This window comes from Odontesthes bonariensis, chromosome 14 (assembly GCF_027942865.1).
Source record: "Odontesthes bonariensis isolate fOdoBon6 chromosome 14, fOdoBon6.hap1, whole genome shotgun sequence".
NCBI classification, from domain to species: Eukaryota; Metazoa; Chordata; class Actinopteri; order Atheriniformes; family Atherinopsidae; genus Odontesthes; species Odontesthes bonariensis.
The window spans coordinates 5,365,717-5,386,235 of record NC_134519.1 but is presented as its reverse complement, the minus strand read 5'-3'; the positions used below and the strand labels follow the sequence as shown (position 1 = coordinate 5,386,235).

The window sequence follows — 20,519 nt, the reverse complement described above, 5'->3', positions numbered from 1 at the left end:
AACATTTTGTGAGGCAAATGTATTACTCTGTTGAACGGATATTTTTTTGAGAAGCAAAACGCTTTATTTTTAAACCCCAGCCAACTAGCCGGACTACCTTCATCAACACCAAAACGAGGCTGGAACTCTGCTCACAGGACGCAGCAGGGGGTAAGAAGATGTTCATAAATGATGTTGCTGATATGGGATGTCATACAGCTTCATGTCAAAAGAGGCAAACTATCCCTTTAAGATTAAATATAATAAAATAATACAAATAATTGTCGTTGTGTTGGTGCGGGGGGGGTAAGTCGATGGTTCGTAAATCTAGCCAGGACCGGCTGGGCCTCCGACTCTCTGGTGTTACGGTAGGAAATTTCTGAAAGGAACCCAGAAATTCCCGTTTCAAATCGAATGCGCTTGACCAACAAAACCTTACTCTGATATCTCGTGTGGTTTTTAGTGGAATTCTGACATCTTTAGGTCCCACACAGCAGATATAACAACCAGGACGGCTCCCATATTCTGAGCTAAATCCTGGAACCCATCGACTCATGGGATGGCCCGAACACAAACGCCCGTATTTACCATCTTTCACAGTTTGATTTGCCGTGTGTGAGGAACGCCACGGGCTCTAAACCCTGCCGCCGTTTTCATCACAGAGTAAAAGGTGTGAAGTTTGCACTTAATCAGGGTGGAACAGCTAAAAATCAAGCCAAACTAAAGAGCTGTGGATCGTTAAGCCCCTTCAGGCAAACTGTTGATGTGATGTAAAGACGCATCAGTAACTCTGATCTGACGCGACTTTGTTAAGCTTCTAGTTCTGCATCCCATCCTCTGCTTCTAATAAACACGTAAAGAAGCTCCAAACGAGCAGACTGTTTGAATAAGACGATGAGCAAAGTTTCAGTGAAGCCAATTTATTTTCAATGCAAAGTGAAATGTGGTCCCAATCGAGCCTTTTCTTCGCCTGGAAACCGTTTTATCAGCTCGTTTATCGTCAAAATATCAATAATTCAGGTTAAAAGTCCGTCTGGGTTTCATATCAGTTCCCAATAAGATGATAAGACTTGAGCTCCGAGGCGTAAAGATGGACAAGTGTCCCAGAAATGTGGGTCACATTTATTTAGGAGGGAGTTTTATCATGGTGTTAGACGGTAATTCTGTCGCCAGTTTAAATAAATCCTGACCGAATGAATCATGTTTGAACTACTCTTTGTTTCTCGATCATCCCAAACTCCTGATAATGGAGCTTTTATTCTAAACATTTAAACACCTCCTCCTGGCTCTCATTTCTCTCGCTTCCAGGCGAGTTTCTGCCCAACATCGGGTCAGTTTTTCCAGAGACGAAGCATCACTGGGATGTCAGGGAACAGCGGGAAGACCTTAAGAATGTCAAAATCTGTTCCATCCGGGTTTTAGGTGAAGTCAACTCAACGGCACGTTTCAGACTAACCGCTGGCGGGGGTTACAAGGTGACTGACGACTGATTTTCCCCCTCACCGGCAGGAAAACATCAGATGTTACAATGAGCCGTGCACCAGTCTGCGTCCCACCGCCTTCAGCTGGAGTTTAGAACATAACTTGGGCTCTGAAGTGCTTCTGCTTGGTGGTGTTGTGGCTCATGCCCATCTTCAGCATCCACTTGGACTTCATCCTCTGCACGTACTGCATGTCTCTCTGTTTGTGATGGAGGCAGCTGCTGCCTAAGAGGGGGAGAAGAGTCTTCAGTGGGATTGTAAGATGCTCAGTAATTCCCTTCCTGGACAGATGCTGAATATCAGCTGTATCAAAGCTTCGTTCGGAGCCTTTTAGGCTCGAGTCAAAGCTAAAAACTGACTGAGAACAATCTGTGGACTTCAAGGAGAACGGATACGACACACCAACTGTCGTCGGCTTATTTCTCCCACACTGAAGAATATCTTTACATGTTTTAGGAAAACAGTTTCCTCAAAGTAAAGAATAAAAACAACAACAACACGAGTGTCGACGAAGCTTCATTTACTTAAAGGGACAGTTCGCCTCTTTTGACATGAAGCTGTATAACATCCCATATCAGCAACATCATTTCTGAACATCTTCTTACCCCCTGCTGCATCCTGTGAGCAGAGTTCCAGCCTCGTTTTGGTGTTGATGAAGGTAGTCCGGCTAGTTGGCTGGGGTTTAAAAAATAAAGCGTTTTGCTTCTCAAAACAATATGCGTTCAACAGAGTAATACATTTGCATCACAAAATCGTTCTCCAGGAAAAAGTCAGACCTCACAATCGCTATCTATAGATAGATAGATACTTTATTGATCCCGAAGGAAATTCAAGCATCCAGTAGCAAGATGCAGTAAAAATGTTTATACAATTATAAACACTTTAAAAACAATCTAAGAATTTAAAAAACAATTTAAAACAATTTTCTCTCCCTTCGTATCACTGCCTGCTGCCGCGCCTGTTACAGTGTTTGCTGCTCGGTCTGCACAGCAGGCAGTGATACGAAGGGAGAGAAAATAGGGCCAAGAGATTGTGAGGTCTGACTTTTTCCTGGAGAACCATTTTGTGATGCAAATGTATTACTCTGTTGAACGCATATTGTTTTGAGAAGCAAAACGCTTTATTTGTTAAACCCCAGCCAACTAGCCGGACTACCTTCATCAACACCAAAACGAGGCTGGAACTCTGCTCACAGGACGCAGCAGGGGGTAAGAAGATGTTCAGAAAGATCCAAGATTCAAAGGTTTATTGTCATATGTGTAGTTAGAAACGTGTTTCCCTGTACAATGAAATTCTTTGCTTTGCTGCCCGCACTGGATGTCCAAATATAATAAAAGATGAGATAAAATAAGCATGCAACAACAATATTATAACAGGGTATTCTTAAATAAAATGGAAATACAAAATGTAGAAATATAGAAATAGAAATACAGAAAAGTGGAAGTGCCCAGGTCAGAATACAAACCCTGGGGTGAGCGAGCCTTTTCCCAAAGCTGCCCCCAGGCTCTGGAATAAGCCCCCCGTCCAGCTGCGTCTTATTTCTGACCTGGGCCTCTTCACATCTGGGCTAAAAACCTACTTATTTAGGATGGCTTTAATACCCAGTAGTATGATGGCACTTTTATCTTATTTGATTTTGTTGTATTTTATTGCTTTCACTGTTCTATTATTGTTTTTACTTGTTCTTCTCTTTATTTATTACCTGCTGTAAAACACTTTGGTACACCGTAATGCTGCGTGTACACCAAGAGCGACCTACGCTACCTGAGCGCCGGAAATCATTATTTCTCTATGGAGGGTGAGCTACCTGGGCTACCAGAGCGGATTCCAGCGATTAAACTCAAGCTAACTTTATGGTAATGAGCTATGACGCGTTTCGGCGAAAACCAATGACAATCCACAGATTGTAGGGGTCCGAACAATCCGCGGGGTTCGCGGAAACAGACGTGTAAACTTTGGTTCCTATCCAAACAATAGTCGTTTAATCCTGAGACTGTTGCAATTGCCGTGTCGAGTGCTTCAGTACAATAGTGTAGTAACCCCACGCATACCTTTCTCACTGCAATTAAGTTTTATTTCGGATTTTATTTCGAATTTAGTTTATTTTTCACAGCTGCCTCTGCTATTCCTGCTCTTCTCAGGTGTACCTAATGTAGTTTTATATAATTTGTAACGTGATGTATATCTTGTATAACAAATTGTAAATAACAACACGTTTATTCGTGTCCCTGCCCTCACTTTCCTCATGTTTTTTCTCGCGGGGGTGCTGCACATTCTAAATGTGACGTCACGAGCTACCAAAGCTACCAAAGCAAATTCTCAAGCGAAGCTTCTCCAGCGACCTCCACTACCAGGCAGCGTAGGTCGCTCTTGGTGTACACGCAGCATAAGGATTGTCTGTAAAGGGCTGAATAAATAAAATACATTTACATAAACGATATTGCTAATATGGGATGTCATACAGTTTCATGTCAAAAGAGGCGAACTATCCCTTTAATAATGTGACACAAGCATTGATCATTAAAGTGAGCAGAGGAAGCCTTACCTCCGTCTCCCCCCCAGCCGAGGGCTTTGTACTGCCGGAGGAGTCTGCCCACGGCGTTCTGGTTGTGGGTCAGAGCCACCGCCCGCTGGGCTCCAAACCGCTGCCTGTAGTACCTCATGAGGGAGCGGTGGCCGATCGTAGCACCTGCATGACGACACATAAAGCACTCAGCCTTTAAAACTACTGAAAGCCCATTTATTTCACGGGAGTCATCGATCAAACGTTCTTAAAACGGAAGGCAGGAGGCGTTTTTAAACCAAATGATCCCGGGGAGTCACCTGAGGGGAGCGTGAGCTCCAGGGTGTCGTCGTCGTACTCCATGTTCTTCTGCTCGGGCAGCTCCTCGCTGTCCAGGGCCTCTCCCTCCTTCCTGTCAGGGTAGCTGCTCCTGTTGGCCAAAAGCAATCAGAGCAGTCCATCAGCAACGATGGAGGAGTTACAATTCATCCGTCCCCACCAGCTGATTATACCAAATACCTGAAGTCATAGAAATCTGCGAATTCCAGGGCGGCGTCTCCGTCCGTGAAGAGTTTACAGTGGCTTTTGTCCGTCATGTGACTCTTAACCGCTTCTGTCGAGTAAAACGAACGCCCCTTCTCGTTACACCACAAGCACACATTTCCAGCGCCGACTTTTTCTCCTGCAACATAAAGGAAAATAAAGATTTTACCGTTAAAACACAGAAAAGATGCGAATATGACAACAAACACACCAAAAAGCAGAGCTGATAAAATCCATTTACGACCGTATCAAAGATCAGGCACACAGGATAAGAGCAAGGCTGTGTTCCAAACCACATACTTCTCCTACTACTCCTACTAACTTTAACTTTTTCTAAGTTCCCGGATGCATACTAGATTCTCCTAAATGTTGGGTATGCATCATGAGGTTACTACTCATACTCAAACTACCCAAGATGCAACGTAACGTGACGTCGCCGATCGTCATTTCCTGTCAAAACGGCAGTTTCAAGCTAGCTTCAACGAGGGTAGGTTCACTTCCTGTTTTCAAAACAAAGGCACCAATTGTATCGTAATGGCCTATGATAAAAGGCAACGGGGATTTTATTTTGAGAAAATAACCAGAAGTGCGTTGCTCACTGCGGCTAGCTTTAGTAGCGCCCAATTCGTGGGAACAAAATTGTAAACAGCCGGTATTTTGTCAGGTTTTCAACACGTTGGGGATCTAAACGACTACTTTCTCACCTGAAAATGTTTCAAACGTTGCTAAAGTTTACAGAGTTTAGAGCTTAAGGGAAATCAGCTTCAGGCCGGCTGATTTCGGCTCGGGCAGGAGCCAAATGCATTGTGGGTAAACGCTCTGCATACTGCCTGATCGATCAGTATGTAGTATGTAGTATGTAGTATGCAGTTTGTAGTAAGCGGTTTCGAACACAGCCCATGTTATCCTAAAATGATCCGACCACAAAACTCTGTGTGCGTTTCATCCTTTAACAAAAGGCATAAAACCGTAAAACAAAGTCTGATTAGCGCACGGCCGTCCAACGTGTCGGGCAGCTTCACAACTCACAGGATTAATTATTCTCTGAAAACTTAATTTCTGCTGAGAAGGTCAACAGAGAGGCCATGAGTCCAGATTCAAAGCTCTGAATCTGTCCTCCTAAGATTCCTCTTTAATGGACCTCCACCCGAACAAGCTTGTTAACAGCTAGCTTGGTGTATTTATCACTAAACACAGTGATGTGGAAGCTCCTAAAGTCTCAGTCGGATTTTAAGAGTCAAAAGCTTCTTATAATCTTGTCGAAGCTTCTTCACTTCTCTTATGACCGAGTTTTTTAATTGTTTTGAGGTTTTTTTGGGGCTTTTTTATGCCTTTAATGGACAGGACAGTTCAAGAGAGACAGGAAGCAGGAGGCAGCAAGAGGGGGAACAACAAGCAGCACAGGGCCGTCCGATGCGGGACTCGAACCGGGGCCAGCTCCAGCGAGGACTATAGCCTCTGTACATGGGGCGTCTAGACCTGTCGCGATATTCAATTAATCAATTAAATCGTATGATAGTTAAAATTAGCTCGATAATATTTCTGTCCATTTGCATGCTTGTTTGTTTTCCTTGTCTCTCTCTCTCGGGTCCTTAAGAGTAACGATGAGTGAACCCTCAAGTCAGTCACATGGTGTGTGGGGAGGCGGGGCTACTGTAGCCGACCACAGAGTGCAGCTAAAGGGCCGCCTCAGAAGTATACCGGTAGGCACGAGGCAGAGAGAAAGCTAGCTGCGAGTCGGCTATGCCTGATAAAGACAAATAAGATGGAATTGGTTTCTAAGCCAAACGCGACAGCTGCAGTGTGGGAGCATTTGGGATTTAAAGCGAACGCCCGCGGTGAACCGCTGAACGTGTGCGAGTCGGTGTGTCGCATTTGTTGGAAAACAGTCGCAATTAAAAGCAGCAACACAACAAACATGCATCTAAAACACAATCATCCGTTGCAGTTTTCCCAGTGGGCCGTCTTCCTCTTCCCGACAGAGCCAATCACTGGGGCGTAGGGATGGGAATTGATAAGATTTTTACGATTCCAATTCCATTTTCGATTCTGATTAACGATTCGGTTCTTTGTCGGTTCCCTTATCGATTCTCATTTGGAGAAAAAGGACAACAAACCGGTCAATTAGCATCAACTTTCTTTAGTTTAGAAGTAACACGAGTCATGACCTTACAAACCCAACAACGGTGAGGTCCACATTGGTCTATCCTGGCCTGGGTAATTTAACTCTTCCCTGCTCTTGTGAAAGGATATTTTTTGTTTGTTTGTTTTTTCGTTTAAAGCCAGTTAAGCAGCTATGGCTACTTCATGGCTAATACAGGTAATACATTGCACTTGACACTAAATACCAACAATGAGGTTAATAAATAAATACATTAAATAAGTTTGTTCACATCAATGCACTTTAAAAAGTTTAAAACCTTTAAAGGTGGGACCTTATTAAAAATACCTACTATAGTACCGTCTTTAAAAAAAACTGCTGCCTTTTTATTCTAAGGGCAGAGCAAGATAGAATATGCTTAATTGATAAGGGATTACCACAAAGATTACATAGGGGAGGTTCCTGGTGAAAGGAGAAGCTGGAGGTAGAGGTGAACTGGGGGTAGTACCACCAGCCTCTGGCTCTGAGCCAGTCAGGCTCTGTCTCTCATGATTTCATCTAAATGTAATGCCTGAGAAGGCATTCATTTAACCTTAACCGTTACTAACAGCAGGTTTTACAATCAGGCAAACAGCGCTAACATGATAGGCAGTGTTAGTTAGTTAGTTACCTGCAGTGTTAGCCGAGGACATGCTAACGCTGCTAACGTTGCTGCTGGGTTCAGATTCACCAACGTTAGTCCGGAGCGGATCGAAAACGCGACATTCATTCATAGTTATTGCATGTTGGTAGTATTTCCTCCCTTTGGTGAAATATTCACTTTGCAAGTTGCCCTGTTGTCATCTTTTTTAGGGATGTGTAACCAAACTTTTACTGTCGACTGCACTGGACTCGCCATGCAACGTTGCGTGGTGACGTCATTCGCGCCCACTGGAATCGATAAGGGAATCGTTTGCAAAGTCGCCAAACGATTCCCTTATCGATTCCAAGGAATTGAAACACTGGGAACCGGTTTTCGCCCCAGTGGGGCGTTTAGTCGACAAACCAAGTACAAACAGGACAGAGCAACATGGATTACACTCGCAGACAGTGTAGTTAGCTTCAATGCTAAAGAGATGCTAACCTTTAGCGTCGTGGAAAAGCCAGCATTTCAACGACTGTAGTCCATTTTATTTATTGTGTTCTAGTGTTAAATATTCTTTAAAAATGACCGAGATCTAAGTGTCCCGACACTTCTCATTACAGAACCATCCGTCTCACCGAGGTAACGCATGAGGCCTCTGAGGTCGATGAGGAACTCCACGTCGGGGATGAAGAAGCTGTGGACTTTGGTCATGTGAGCGACGTTCTTTAAGAGCGACTTTGAGTGGTGGGAGCAGAACAGGCAGTCGGTGGCGGGGATGGAGCCCGGCAGGGGGGCAGGGCGGGTCTCAGAGGAGGCAGCCGAGTCGCCTTCCTCCTGGTCCATCGTGTCCTCCTCCTCATCATCATCATCATCATCATCCTCTTCCATCTCATCATCCTCCTCCTCAACGTCCTCCCAACCTTCTGGAAGATATTTAGAAGGGAAAATATTAACATCCCGATCAATATAAGGAGTCTAATTCAACCTAAAGGCTTTAAAGGGACAGTTCGCCTCTTTTGACATGAAGCTGTATGACATCCCATATCAGCAACATCATTTCTGAACATCTTCTTACCCCCTGCTGCGTCCTGTGAGCAGAGTTCCAGCCTCGTTTTGGTGTTGATGAAGGTAGTCCGGCTAGTTGGGTGGGGTTTAAAAAATAAAGCGTTTTGCTTCTCAAAACAATATGCGTTCAACAGAGTAATACATTTGCATCACAAAATGGTTCTCCAGGAAAAAGTCAGACCTCACAATCTCTTGGCCCTATTTTCTCTCCCTTCGTATCACTGCCTGCTGTGCAGACCGAGCAGCAAACACCGTAACAGGCGCGGCTGTCGGCAGCAGGCAGTGATACGAAGGGAGAGAAAATAGGGCCAAGAGATTGTGAGGTCTGACTTTTTTCTGGAGAACCATTTTGTGATGCAAATGTATTTAACTACTGATTTTATCTGATTCTATCTATTGTTTTTTTTTATTGTTTTTTTTATTTAATTTAAAATCATGCTTTTTATTTCTACTGTTTTAATGTATCTGTAAAGCACTTTGAATTGCCTTGTAATTGAATTGTGCCGTACAGATAAACTTGCCTTACTCTTTTGAACGCATATTGTTTTGAGAAGCAAAATGCTTTATTTTTTAAACCCCAGCCAACTAGCCGGACTACCTTCATCAACACCAAAACGAGGCTGGAACTCTGCTCACAGGACGCAGCAGGGGGTAAGAAGATGTTCAGAAATGATGCTGCTGATATGGGATGTCATACAGCTTCATGTCAGAAGAGGGCGAACTATCCCTTTAACTAACCCAAGCATCATCATGATTGTACTTCAGTGGAAATATTTGATCCAGTATCCTTAACAATCAACAATCCAAACCAAACCTCTTTTGGACAGAAGGTCCAAACAAACTCTGAGACCCCTAACAGTACAGTGAGGTGCACAACCGGCTGATTTAACCTCCTACCCTCTTCAGCTGCCGCTCCCTCCTCTCCCTCTCGCCTCTTGAATTGCTCCTCCAGCCACATCATCCTGGGCGGCTTCTCCACCCTTTGCTTCGTCGCTTCCTGCGAGGTCTGGACCCGCCTCTGCTGGTCTCTCAGGACCTGCTGCAGGGCCTCGTTCCTCGTGTCGTGATCCACCTTCTCGTCACCGAGTCCCTTCTCTAGATTCTTCTCGTTCATCTTCTCCACTCTCCGCTGGGCGGCCAGCAGCGCCTGCTTCTCCGCCTGCTGGTGCTTGTGGGACTGCAGGTGGTTCTGAAAAGCGTTTGAGCTGGAGAACTTCTTGTTGCAGACCAGGCAGCCCTCTGTGGCGGCCGCGTTGGTCAGCTGCTGCTCGGCCGTGGCCCTCTGAGCCAGGACACGCTCCTGGAAGTTTTCAGCGGTGACGGGCGGCATCTCGGCCACCTTACGCTTCAAGTTGTAACGGTGCCAGTCCGTTTTGTAGTGCGCTCGCTGCACTTCGCCATCAGCGAAGGACACTCTGCAGCTGATGCAGGTGTAGGAGGACATGGCGATCTAAAAAGTCAACAGGTTATTTTAATGATGCAGCATTAGAAAATATATATATTACAAGTTCAACCGGCTCATCTCATTTCTCTAATTTCAGCTTCCTCGTATCTTTGCTCCTCCGTCCTGCTGCTTGTGGCCCAGAAATCATTCACAGCAAAACAGTTTAACGGACGTTTCAACTTCTAAAATACACACAGAGACTCGAGGAAATATGCAAATAAATAAATATACAACATATACAACAGAAAATAAATGTGTAAATAAATTAAGAGAAAAAATACCAATATAAATGAGTAAAAAAAGAATAAATATATTTTTTTAAATTAATAAATATTTGAAAAAAATTGTTGAATTTTGACTGATGAGATTTTTTTATCAGGTCCATTTAAGATTAAATTCTGATTCATTCCGTTTAATTGATTGATTTTTATTTATTTAGTCATTTATTAGTAGTAGTAGTATTTTTATGAGAATTGGTATTATTATTCTTGTTGCTAATAGACATATCATTGTAAATATTTATCTTTTTTTTTTTAGCTACTTGACTAATTTGAATTTCCTCCATTGTTTTTTTTTCTATTCTGTTTCTATTCTAATAACTGAACCAATAATTAAGAGTATTTAATCTTTTGCTTTCCAACTACAAAGAGATGACAATCACCCACTATTCTGAGGTTTTCTTCGCCATATCAGTCTAAAATATAATTGTTTACAACGACCATTCACATCCAGAAACATCAAGTTTGAGTCGACTTAACAAGAAAATGTGTATTAATATTTAATTTTCCCGTCATTTTAAGTATTTTTACTATATATTAATGTTTAACTGGTTGTGTATTGAACAGCGACTAAACTATATATCATAAAACAACAATAATAAGCTTAGTGATTTAAGGTTAGATGATATAATAATTACTTCTAGTCGCTGTTACTGAGTTTCATAACTGAAAATGATCCAGTTTTATTTCGTGGGTTAGCATTCCGATGGTGTTCAGCAAAGTCACTTCATAGATTAATAACCAGCTTTGCAGTAATTAGAAGCAGCTAAAATAACCAAACAAGCGCTGCTGAACCGAAGGGCTGCAACAGGGTGGCAAAAACACACAAATTACCGATTAGCAACCAGCTAGCTAAACGTCCGAATTCCAGCGTAAACACCAACTATCAGTAGATGACGTAACAAAAATGACAACATCATGTTACAACCGACAAAAACTGTCCAATATTTACTTACTTATTCTGTTGGCTGTTTCCTCCTTAAAAAAAAGCCTTTTAATGTATTTTACTGGGGCTGCTACCGCACTTCAGTGACCCACCAAAACACATGGACGAGGGCTACTTCTTCTTCTTCTTGTAATTTATTGGCGGTTAGCATCCGTAATGTTGCATTACCGCCACCAACGGTACAATTATGTAACTGCGGGTGTGGAGCGTCGACGAAGGAGTGACAAAATAAAATACAATAAAGAAAGAAAATAAATAGACAATTCACTAAATAAAAAAATAAACTAAATCCTTTCAAAAAGTCCTGTAGTCTTTAAGAAATTAAACACAAATCTCCAAGCTTGGACGAGGGCTACTGTGAGGGCTACTTCCGGGTGATCTTCTTCTTCGTCTTCTTCTTCGTCCTCTTCTTCGTGGAGTTTCTATCGACAGTCGCGAAAGAGCATTTCAGACCCATTACTGCCGTCTCTTGATGTTGAAAGCTGAAAAAGATGTTCCACGCTTTTAAGGGGAGAGGTTTCGTGGTCTCTTTAAAAACAATACGATAAAAATAATGGATAAATACTGGGCGGAAAACTAAAGAATCACTCACAGGATAAAGAACACCAGACACATTCAAAATCTGACTATTATTCTCATTTTATTTTGAATCACAATACAGAAAACGACATGTTTTCACAAACATTTATTGAATTTATTTATTTCACACATGTGAAAGTGAGTCACATGAATATGACAATCAACAGATTTAATATGAACACAATGTAAAGAGTATTTAATACACAAAACATCTTTTCTTCATGGAAACATGAATTAATGATAAGGATTCGATTGTTTCAGTGATTTATGAACAGCTGTTTTTGGCATGGACATAATGTTTGACAGTTGATCACTTAGCATCTGCATTTACTTTACTCTATTTCAATTTACAGAACTCAGCACTTGATCCGTAGAAAGACCAATTGTTGATCCAAACTCCGGCATAGAGCGGCTGAGTGAATGTGGTCTGGACTCTGTGGAGGAGAGTCATGGTTCCAGAGACGCTGTAGAAGGACAGAATACCTGCTCTGTGATCCAGGTACACTCCCACTCTGGAGGCCTGAGGACCTGAGATGCAGGTTTTTATGTTGTTGTACAGAAATGAATAACTGTTTGGGTAACAACATAAAACCCAAGATTTGTCATTATATCCAAATCCACATTCATTCTTCCATCCTGCTCTGCTGATGTTCTTGTATGCGACTGCTACATCAACTCTTCCCTCTCTCATCTCCACCTCCCAGTAACAACGTCCAGTCAGACTCTCTCTGCTCAGGACCTGACACCACTCAGTGAATCTGTCTGGATGACGAGAATAAGACTGTTTGTATTTCAATCCTGTCACTTTTCTGTTCCCCTCTGACAGTAACAGATATATGTACGCTGTGTTTGGATCCAGTGTGATTTCACATGAATATTTTAAGAAGTCAGCTCTGCTCTCTGGTTCTGGTTCTGGTTCTGGTTCTGGTTCTGGTTCTGGTTCTGGTTGTGACAGTAAAACATCCACTTCAGCGACTCTCAGTGAGATGTTGGCCCATTCCTCTCTCAGGATGTCCTGTAGTTTATCTCTGAGCTCTGACACAGCTGCTGTCACATCCTCAAAGTGCCTCAGAGGACGGATCTGGATGCTGGATGAGTGTGTAGCCCCCCTGAGTGCTGCCACTGAGGGGCAGCTGTGCAGAAACTGGCTGTGATCCTCTGTGTGTGAGAGCTGCTGCAGCTCAGCATCTTTCCTCTTCAGCTCAGTGATCTCCTGCTCCAGCTTCTCCTGAAGCTCTTTGACTCGACTCCCTTCGGCTTCCTGCTGGGATCTGATCTGCTGCTTCACATCAGAGCTTCTTTTCTGGAGGAGACGGATCAGCTGGCTGAAGATCTTCTGGCTGTGCTCCTCTGTTTTATCAGCAGACTGATGGATGGCCTCCAGCTCCTGCTGAAGCAGCTTCACATCTTTCTCTGCGTCCTGGATTCTCTGCTGGATCTGCTGCCGACTCCCCTCCAGCTCTCTCTGCCTCTCAGTCCTTTCTGCTGCAGCTGACACTGTGTCGTGGCCTTTATGTTCCTCCACAGAGCAGAGATAACAGATGCACTTCTGATCCGTACGGCAGAACATCTTCATCACCTCATCGTGAACAGAGCAGATGTTCTCCTGGAGCTTCTTGGAGGGCTCCACCAGCTTGTGTTTCCTTAATGGAGCCACATCATAATGAGGCTGAAGGTGATTATCACAGTAAGAGGCCAGACAGACTGAACAGGACTTGATGGCTTTCAGTTTTCTCCCAGAGCAGAAATCACAGGCCACATCTTCAGCTCCAGCATAGCAGTGATCAGCAGGAGCAGCTTGGAGTCCAGTCTTCTTCAGCTGCTCCACTAAATCAGCTAACATGGTGTTTTTCCCCAGGACAGGCCTCGCTGTGAAAGTTTTCCTGCACTGAGGGCAGCTGTGGATTCCCTTCTGATCCTCTCCATCCCAGAAGCCTTTAATACAGTTCATGCAGTAGCTGTGTCCACAGGGAATAGCCACCGGATCCTTCAGCAGATCCAGGCAGATCGAACAGCAGAGGGTTTCTGGGTCCAGCTGAACTCCTTTCTGCGCCATTTCTCCTCTCAGATCAGCGACTGACTGTGTTTCACTTCCTCAAAGCTGAAACTGCTCTGAGCTCTGAGCTATAAATGACGTGTCGGTGCAGAGAACAGAGCCGGTTGGTTCACCTCGTGTTGGTTACACCCATCATGAGCTGCAGATCTGAAGGGGAGGGAACAAGGAGACATGGGCAGAGTGTCCTGTTCAGTGATTACATGTAACACTGATTAGATTGTTTATGCGATTTGTGAATACATTGTGTTATATATTTAGTCTCATCAGAAATTATCATCAGATATCACAGTGCCTGAACCAATAAATTTAATCAAATGTGAGTTCCCATCAGTATTTTTATGATTCCAAGTCTGCCCTCAATAAAGTTTTGAGTGTAAGTTCATGACTAAACCTGAGAGGATGAACTGCATTTAATCTTCTCTTTATTTCTGAAAGAAATCATTATATTTCCTCTGGTTGTTGAACCGGAGTTTGGTTTTGTGTAAACTTTGACTTTATCAAAAGATTTAGCTTGTTTGTAAGTATGCTTTTAATCCAACATGTGGTGTCAAATATTGTGAAAAGCACCATTTAGAATCAGGTGTGATGACAGAGGTCACCTGATGAAGTGGTAGAAACTGAAGAAAAGAAAGAAGCTGCAGCAGAGGACACCTGGCTGCTGTTTGTGGCCTCGTGCCCACATTTTTACACCAGTTATTTGTCTCTCTGAGTATGAAAAACAGCTCAAAAAATGAGCTCAGTTCATGGCAGTACAAACATGAACTCTGTTCTTTGTGGCTGACGAAGTGGGAAAGAAATTACAACACACACACGGATAAGATTATGAGTTGCTGACAGCTTGTGCACCGCAGTGGGAGGAGTCACCTGAGAGAATATACAGCGAGTAATAAAACTGTAGTTACTTTTCCACCCTGGAAAGATTTTAAAAAGTGCAACGTTCAGGCTGGGTGGGGCAATATATGACTCATAGTGTTGTATCACGTGGTTTTCTATCCAGATATGCTTTTACTGCTTTGGCTGTGACTGGGATCACTGTCATGCTGACAAATGTCTGTCACACCCAGGGAATGGACCAGGAGCCGGATATGTTGTATCCAAAAGCTTTTATTTTAGGAGCAGAAGTTCTCAAGTCTCTCCAGAGAGAGAAACAAAACAGGCTATAGAAATATTAATAATATACGTATATACACTTCTCCCAAAATGAGAGAAGTATATCTATGAAAACTTTTCAGGAAAATCAAAATCACTCCACTATGCGGAGGAACAAACAAAAGGTCTATCAAACTTTAACTTTAACTAAACGTCACTCCTGTTACGGAGGAAAAACAAATAACCTCTCCTAAAAAACGGAGTCACTAATCTATGAAAATGTATTAAACAAAACTCACTCCAACAGGGAGGAAAAAACAAGAATGCTATGAAGAGAAACTTACATTGTTACTTTAACAGGACTACTTTATCAAACTTAAACAAGAACAAAAAAATCTCTCTTGAAGAGGAAAATACCTAAAGGCAAACTTGGAACGTGGCTGTGGTCAGGCTTGGAAAAAGGCGAGAGTGATGCACATGAGACGGACAGATAAAACACACTGGCACAAGACGGGGGGGAGACTCTGTTCGAAACCGCATACTTCTCCTACTACTCATACTAACTTTTTGAGTTCGTATGCGAGTTTGAGTCAGCGAGAAGTTCCCGGCTGCATACTAGATTCGCCAGGCAGATCGAACAGCAGAATTTTACTTGTTCCAGCTGATTTTCCTGCTGAGCCATTTTTCCTCTTCACAGTAACTGTCAAATAGTTTCACCTGAACAGAAACGGTCTGTGCGCTCTGAAGGGTAACAGATCTCTGCTGATACTCACACAAACCAGGAAATGAGGCTTAACAGCAGCTGCGTGTTGCACCATGTCGCTCACGCCCATCCTTATGCAAAGAGATCTGTGGGCGGGAACAAGGAAATATCTAACAGGGAGGCCGAAGAGCTGGTTTTTACAGAGAGGCAGGGTGTGTTACCGATGATTTACAACACTCCCCAGACATGGTGAAAGACAGATCAGCACAACATAAAGCAGCAACAGTTTAATTGTTAAACAGGAACAACATGTAGTGCCTCAGCTGTGTTATCGGTGCAGGGTTAGAACGGGAACATTTCTGCTCTCAGGCTGCAAGTAGAACTGGTAGATGTGAGATTTAAGGTTAAAGGTTTGAATCATTTGATCATTTCAGGACTGAACCTGACATGTAAAGCAGATTTTATCCCGTCTTTACTTTTAATGTTTGCTTCTTTTTTCCAAAAGTGGAAATAATTGATCATGTAAACTTTAATTATTGTAACAAAGTTTGATTTTGTGTTTTCAGCATGAAGAGCAGCTCTGTGAATGTAAACTTTGTCCCCTCATTAATACTGAAGACTCAGTTAAACATTAACTTATTTTATTGTATCCTAGTTGCTGGCTCCATGTTTCAGTAATTCTTTCTCAAAGTCAGCTAATCTGTAATGAAATAGTTACATTACTGTAAAGCACTTTTCTTCATATCTAAAGAACACTTCAGATGGGTTTAAAGAAGAACATTTTAAAGAAGAACACACAGCTGCATTTTATTTATGCAGCCGTGTGTTGCCACCATGAGGGATGCTGGTGGGGTGACAGCCTCACTCCCATTTTCACAGAAACACAATTCATGATCAGGATGAATCCACAATTTATTATTTACAGAAAAACATCCAGAATCACAACATTTAGTTTCTGGGTTACCAAGTAGATCATTACTGAGAGTTTTCAAAAACAGCAACAACATTTGATCTCTGGAACAAATCAAAGTCAGCATAACTTCAGGATTATTTTCCCATTTCCAAAGTGATGAGATCTGAAAAGAGTCTGTGATAAAGGAAGGTCTGCTGATTCCTCTGTTGGGCTCCATGAAGTGGAAGAGAAACAACAACATACAGACACATCAACACCAGGATCCCACTGATGTTTAAAGCTCAGAGAAGTTTAGATTTTCATGTGGAGAAATATTTCTGTGAATCAAACTCCTCATCAGCAGTGATATCCTCCATGGCTGCACAGACACAGGAAACAGCAGCAAATAAACAGCAGAACAGCAGAGACATCCCAGCAACCAGCTGTCAGCAACAAGCTGACTAAACACATTTATTTCACTTTACACAACTCTGCTGAGGCTCCAGTATTATTCATCCAAAGTCCAACATAGAGTGGCTGAGTGAATGTGGTCTGGACTCTGTGGAGGAGAGTCATGGTTCCAGAGACGCTGTAGAAGGACAGAATACCTGCTCTGTGATCCAGGTACACTCCCACTCTGGAGGACCGAGGACCTGAGATGGAGGTGTCCATGTTGTCATACATAAATGTATAACTGTCTGGGTCACATCTTAATGCCCAAGATTTGTCATTAAATCCAAATTCACATTCATCCCTACTTCCTGTTCTGCTGATGTTCTTGTATGCGACTGCTACATCAATTGCCCCCCCTCTCCTCTTCACCTCCCAGTAACAACGTCCAGTCAGACTCTCTCTGCTCAGGACCTGACACTTTCCAATAAATCTGTCTGGATGACGAGAATAAGACTGAGGTTGATCCATTACCGTCACTTTTCTGTTCCCCTCTGACAGTAACAGACGTCTGTTTGCTGTGTTTGGATCCAGTGTGATTTTACATGAATATTTTAAGAAATCAGCTCTGCTCTTTGGTTCAGGCTGTGACAGTGAAACATCCACTTCAGGTTCAGATTCAGATTCATATTCATATTTAGGTTCTGGTTCTGGTCCTGGTTCAGGTTCTGGTTCTGGTTCTGTTTCTGGTTCTGGTTCTGTTTCTGGCTGTGACAGTAAAACATCCACTTCAGCGACTCTCAGTGAGATGTTGGCCCATTCCTCTCTCAGGATGTCCTGTAGTTTATCTCTGAGCTCTGACACAGCTGCTGTCACATCCTCAAAGTGCCTCAGAGGACGGATCTGGATGCTGGATGAGTGTGTAGCCCCCCTGAGTGCTGCCACTGAGGGCCAGCTGTGCAGAAACTGGCTGTGATCCTCTGTGTGTGAGAGCTGCTGCAGCTCAGCATCTTTCTCCTTCAGCTCAGTGATCTCCTGCTCCAGCTTCTCCTGAAGCTCTTTGACTCGACTCCCTTCGGCTTCCTGCTGGGATCTGATCTGCTGCTTCACATCAGAGCTTCTTTTCTGGAGGAGACGGATCAGCTCAGTGAAGATCTTCTGGCTGTGCTCCTCTGTTTTATCAGCAGACTGATGGATGGCCTCCAGCTCCTGCTGAAGCAGCTTCACATCTTTCTCTGCGTCCTGGATTCTCTGCTGGATCTGCTGCCGACTCCCCTCCAGCTCTCTCTGCCTCTCAGTCCTTTCTGCTGCAGCTGACACTGTGTCGTGGCCTTTATGTTCCTCCACAGAGCAGAGATAACAGATGCACTTCTGATCGGTACGGCAGAACATCTTCATCACCTCATCGTGAACAGAGCAGATGTTCTCCTGGAGCTTCTTGGAGGGCTCCACCAGCTTGTGTTTCCTTAATGGAGCCACATCATAATGAGGCTGAAGGTGATTCTCACAGTAAGAGGCCAGACAGGATAAACAGGACTTGATGGCTTTCAGTTTTCTCCCAGAGCAGAAATCACAGGCCACATCTTCAGCTCCAGCATAGCAGTGATCAGCAGGAGCAGCTTGGAGTCCAGTCTTCTTCAGCTGCTCCACTAAATCAGCTAACATGGTGTTTTTCTCCAGGACAGGCCTCGCTGTGAAAGTTTTCCTGCACTGAGGGCAGCTGTGGATTCCCTTCTGATCCTCTCCATCCCAGAAGCCTTTAATACAGCTCATGCAGTAGCTGTGTCCACAGGGAATAGTCACCGGATCCTTCAGCAGATCCAGGCAGATCGAACAAGAGAAGCTTTCCTGATCCAGCTGAACTCCTTTCTGCGCCATTTCTCCTCTCAGATCAGCGACTGACTGAGTTTCACTTCCTGAAAGCTGAAACTGCTCTGAGCTCTGATCTACAAATCATGTGTCAGTGCAGAGAACAGAACCGGTCGGTTCACCTCCTTTTGGTTACACCCATCATGAGCTGTAGATCTGAAGGGGAGGGAACAAGGAAATATGTGGGCAGAGCGGAGCCGCTGTGTTTGAGAGCAGGAAGTGTTTTTAACTCTATGTACGACACAATTTCCCATCTAATTATACTGCAAACACAAACCTTTAGGTTGTCAACTATTTGTAATGTTTTAGGGTTAACAGTTTGTCTTTTAGGTCTGTTAAATAAATTATTTTATTGATTAAAATGTTTCAAACACTGCAGATTAACAGAAAGTCCTACAGTTGTAAAGTTTCTACAGCTGTAGAGATAAAGCAGAATGAATTTAAGAATCATTAAATGTATTTCTGTGTTGTTAGACACATTCCAACCAACAAGTTAAATTGATTCCAACTCTAAAAAAACAGGACATTGTCACGTTCATGGGGTTTTCCCGATGTTTTTGGTTTTGTGTTGTTATCATGCGTAGTCATGTCTTAGTTTAAGTCGGAGTTAGCGCAAACAGAGGTCACAGAGCCGGAGCTAGCGCCCACAGAGGGCACAGAGCCGGAACTAGCGCTCACAGAGTCCACAGAGCCGGAACTAGCGCCCACAGAGACCACAGAGCCGGAACTAGCGCCCACAGAGGCCACAGAGCTGGAACTAGCGCCCACAGAGGTCACAGAGCCGGAGCTAGCGCCCACAGAGGCCACAGAGCCGGAACTAGCGCCCACAGAGGCCACAGAGCCAAAGCTAGCGCCCACAGAGGCCACAGAGCCAGAGCTAGCACCCACTGAGGCCACAGAGCCGGAGCTAGTGCCCACAGAGCCAGAGCTAGTGCCCACAGAGGCCACAGAGCCAGAGCTAGCACCCACTGAGGCCACAGAGCCGGAGCTAGTGCCCACAGAGGCCACAGAGCCAGAGCTAGCGCCCAAAGAGCCGGAGCTAGCGCCCAGAGAGGCCACAGAGCCGGAGCTAGCGCCCACAGAGTCCACAGAGCCAAAGCTAGCGCCCACAGAGGCCACAGAGCCAGAGCTAGTGCCCAGAGAGCCGGAGCTAGTGCCCAGAGAGGCCACAGAGCCAGAGCTAGCGCCCACAGAGGCCACAGAGACGGAGCTAGCGCCCACAGAGGCCATAGAGCCAGAGCCCACAGAGGCCACAGAGCCGGAGCTAGCGCCCACAGAGGCCACAGAGCCAGAGCCCACAGAGGCCACAGAGCCGGAGCTAGCGCCCAGAGAGGCCACAGAGCCAGAGCTAGCGCCCACAGAGGCCACAGAGCCAGAGCTAGCGCCCACAGAGTTCACAGAGCCGGAGCTAGCGCCCACAGAGTCCACAGAGCCAGAGCTAGCGCCCACAGAGGCCACAGAGCCAGAGCTAGCGCCCACAGTGGCCACAGAGCCAGAGCCCACAGAGGCCACAGAGCCGGAGCTAGCGCCCACAGAGGCCACAGAGCCAGAGCTAGCGCCCACAGCGGCCACAGAGCCAGAGCCCAGAGAGGCCACAGAGCCGGAGCTAGCGCCCAGAGAGGCCACAGAGCCAGAGCTAGCGACCACAGAGGCCACAAAGCCAGAGTTAGCGCCCACAGAGTTCACAGAGCCGGAGCTAGCGCCCACAGAGGCCACAGAGCCAGAGCTCGCGCCCACAGAGGCCACAGAGCCAGAGCTAGCGCCCACAGAGTTCACAGAGGCGGAGCTAGCGTCCACAGAGGCCACAGAGCCAGAGCTAGCGCCCACAGAGGCCACAGAGCAAGAGCTAGTGCCCACAGAGCCGGAGCTAGCGCCCAGAGAGGCTACAGAGCCAGAGCTAGCGCCCACAGAGGCCACAGAGCTGGAGCTAGCGCCCACAGAGGCCACAGAGCCAGAGCTAGCGCCCACAGAGGCCA

At 44.7% G+C, this 20,519-nt stretch overlaps 2 protein-coding genes across 3 annotated transcripts; both read right to left on the bottom strand.

Annotated features, from left to right (window-relative positions):
* Nucleotides 1-883: 883 nt before the first annotated feature.
* Nucleotides 884-11,345, bottom strand: znf622 (zinc finger protein 622). Of its 2 annotated transcripts, none has more exons than XM_075482687.1 (7): nt 10,976-11,345; nt 9,195-9,747; nt 7,868-8,152; nt 4,483-4,645; nt 4,284-4,393; nt 4,006-4,149; nt 884-1,685 (listed from the first exon to the last, which is right to left on the bottom strand). In XM_075482687.1, exons 2-7 carry the CDS (start codon nt 9,739-9,741, stop codon nt 1,552-1,554), a joined length of 1,383 nt encoding a protein of 460 aa, XP_075338802.1. In that variant the 5' UTR covers nt 9,742-9,747; nt 10,976-11,345; the 3' UTR covers nt 884-1,551. The 2 variants fall into 2 exon arrangements, with proteins under 2 accessions (XP_075338802.1, XP_075338801.1); XM_075482686.1 differs by having other exon boundaries at nt 7,868-8,155; nt 10,976-11,344.
* Nucleotides 11,346-11,604: 259 nt separating this feature from the next.
* On the bottom strand, nt 11,605-18,586 carry LOC142398824 (tripartite motif-containing protein 16-like). Its single transcript, XM_075483027.1, has 2 exons — nt 17,404-18,586; nt 11,605-13,624 (listed from the first exon to the last, which is right to left on the bottom strand). Exons 1-2 carry the CDS (start codon nt 18,550-18,552, stop codon nt 11,882-11,884), a joined length of 2,892 nt encoding a protein of 963 aa, XP_075339142.1. The 5' UTR covers nt 18,553-18,586; the 3' UTR covers nt 11,605-11,881.
* Between the last annotated feature and the right edge of the window lie 1,933 nt (nt 18,587-20,519).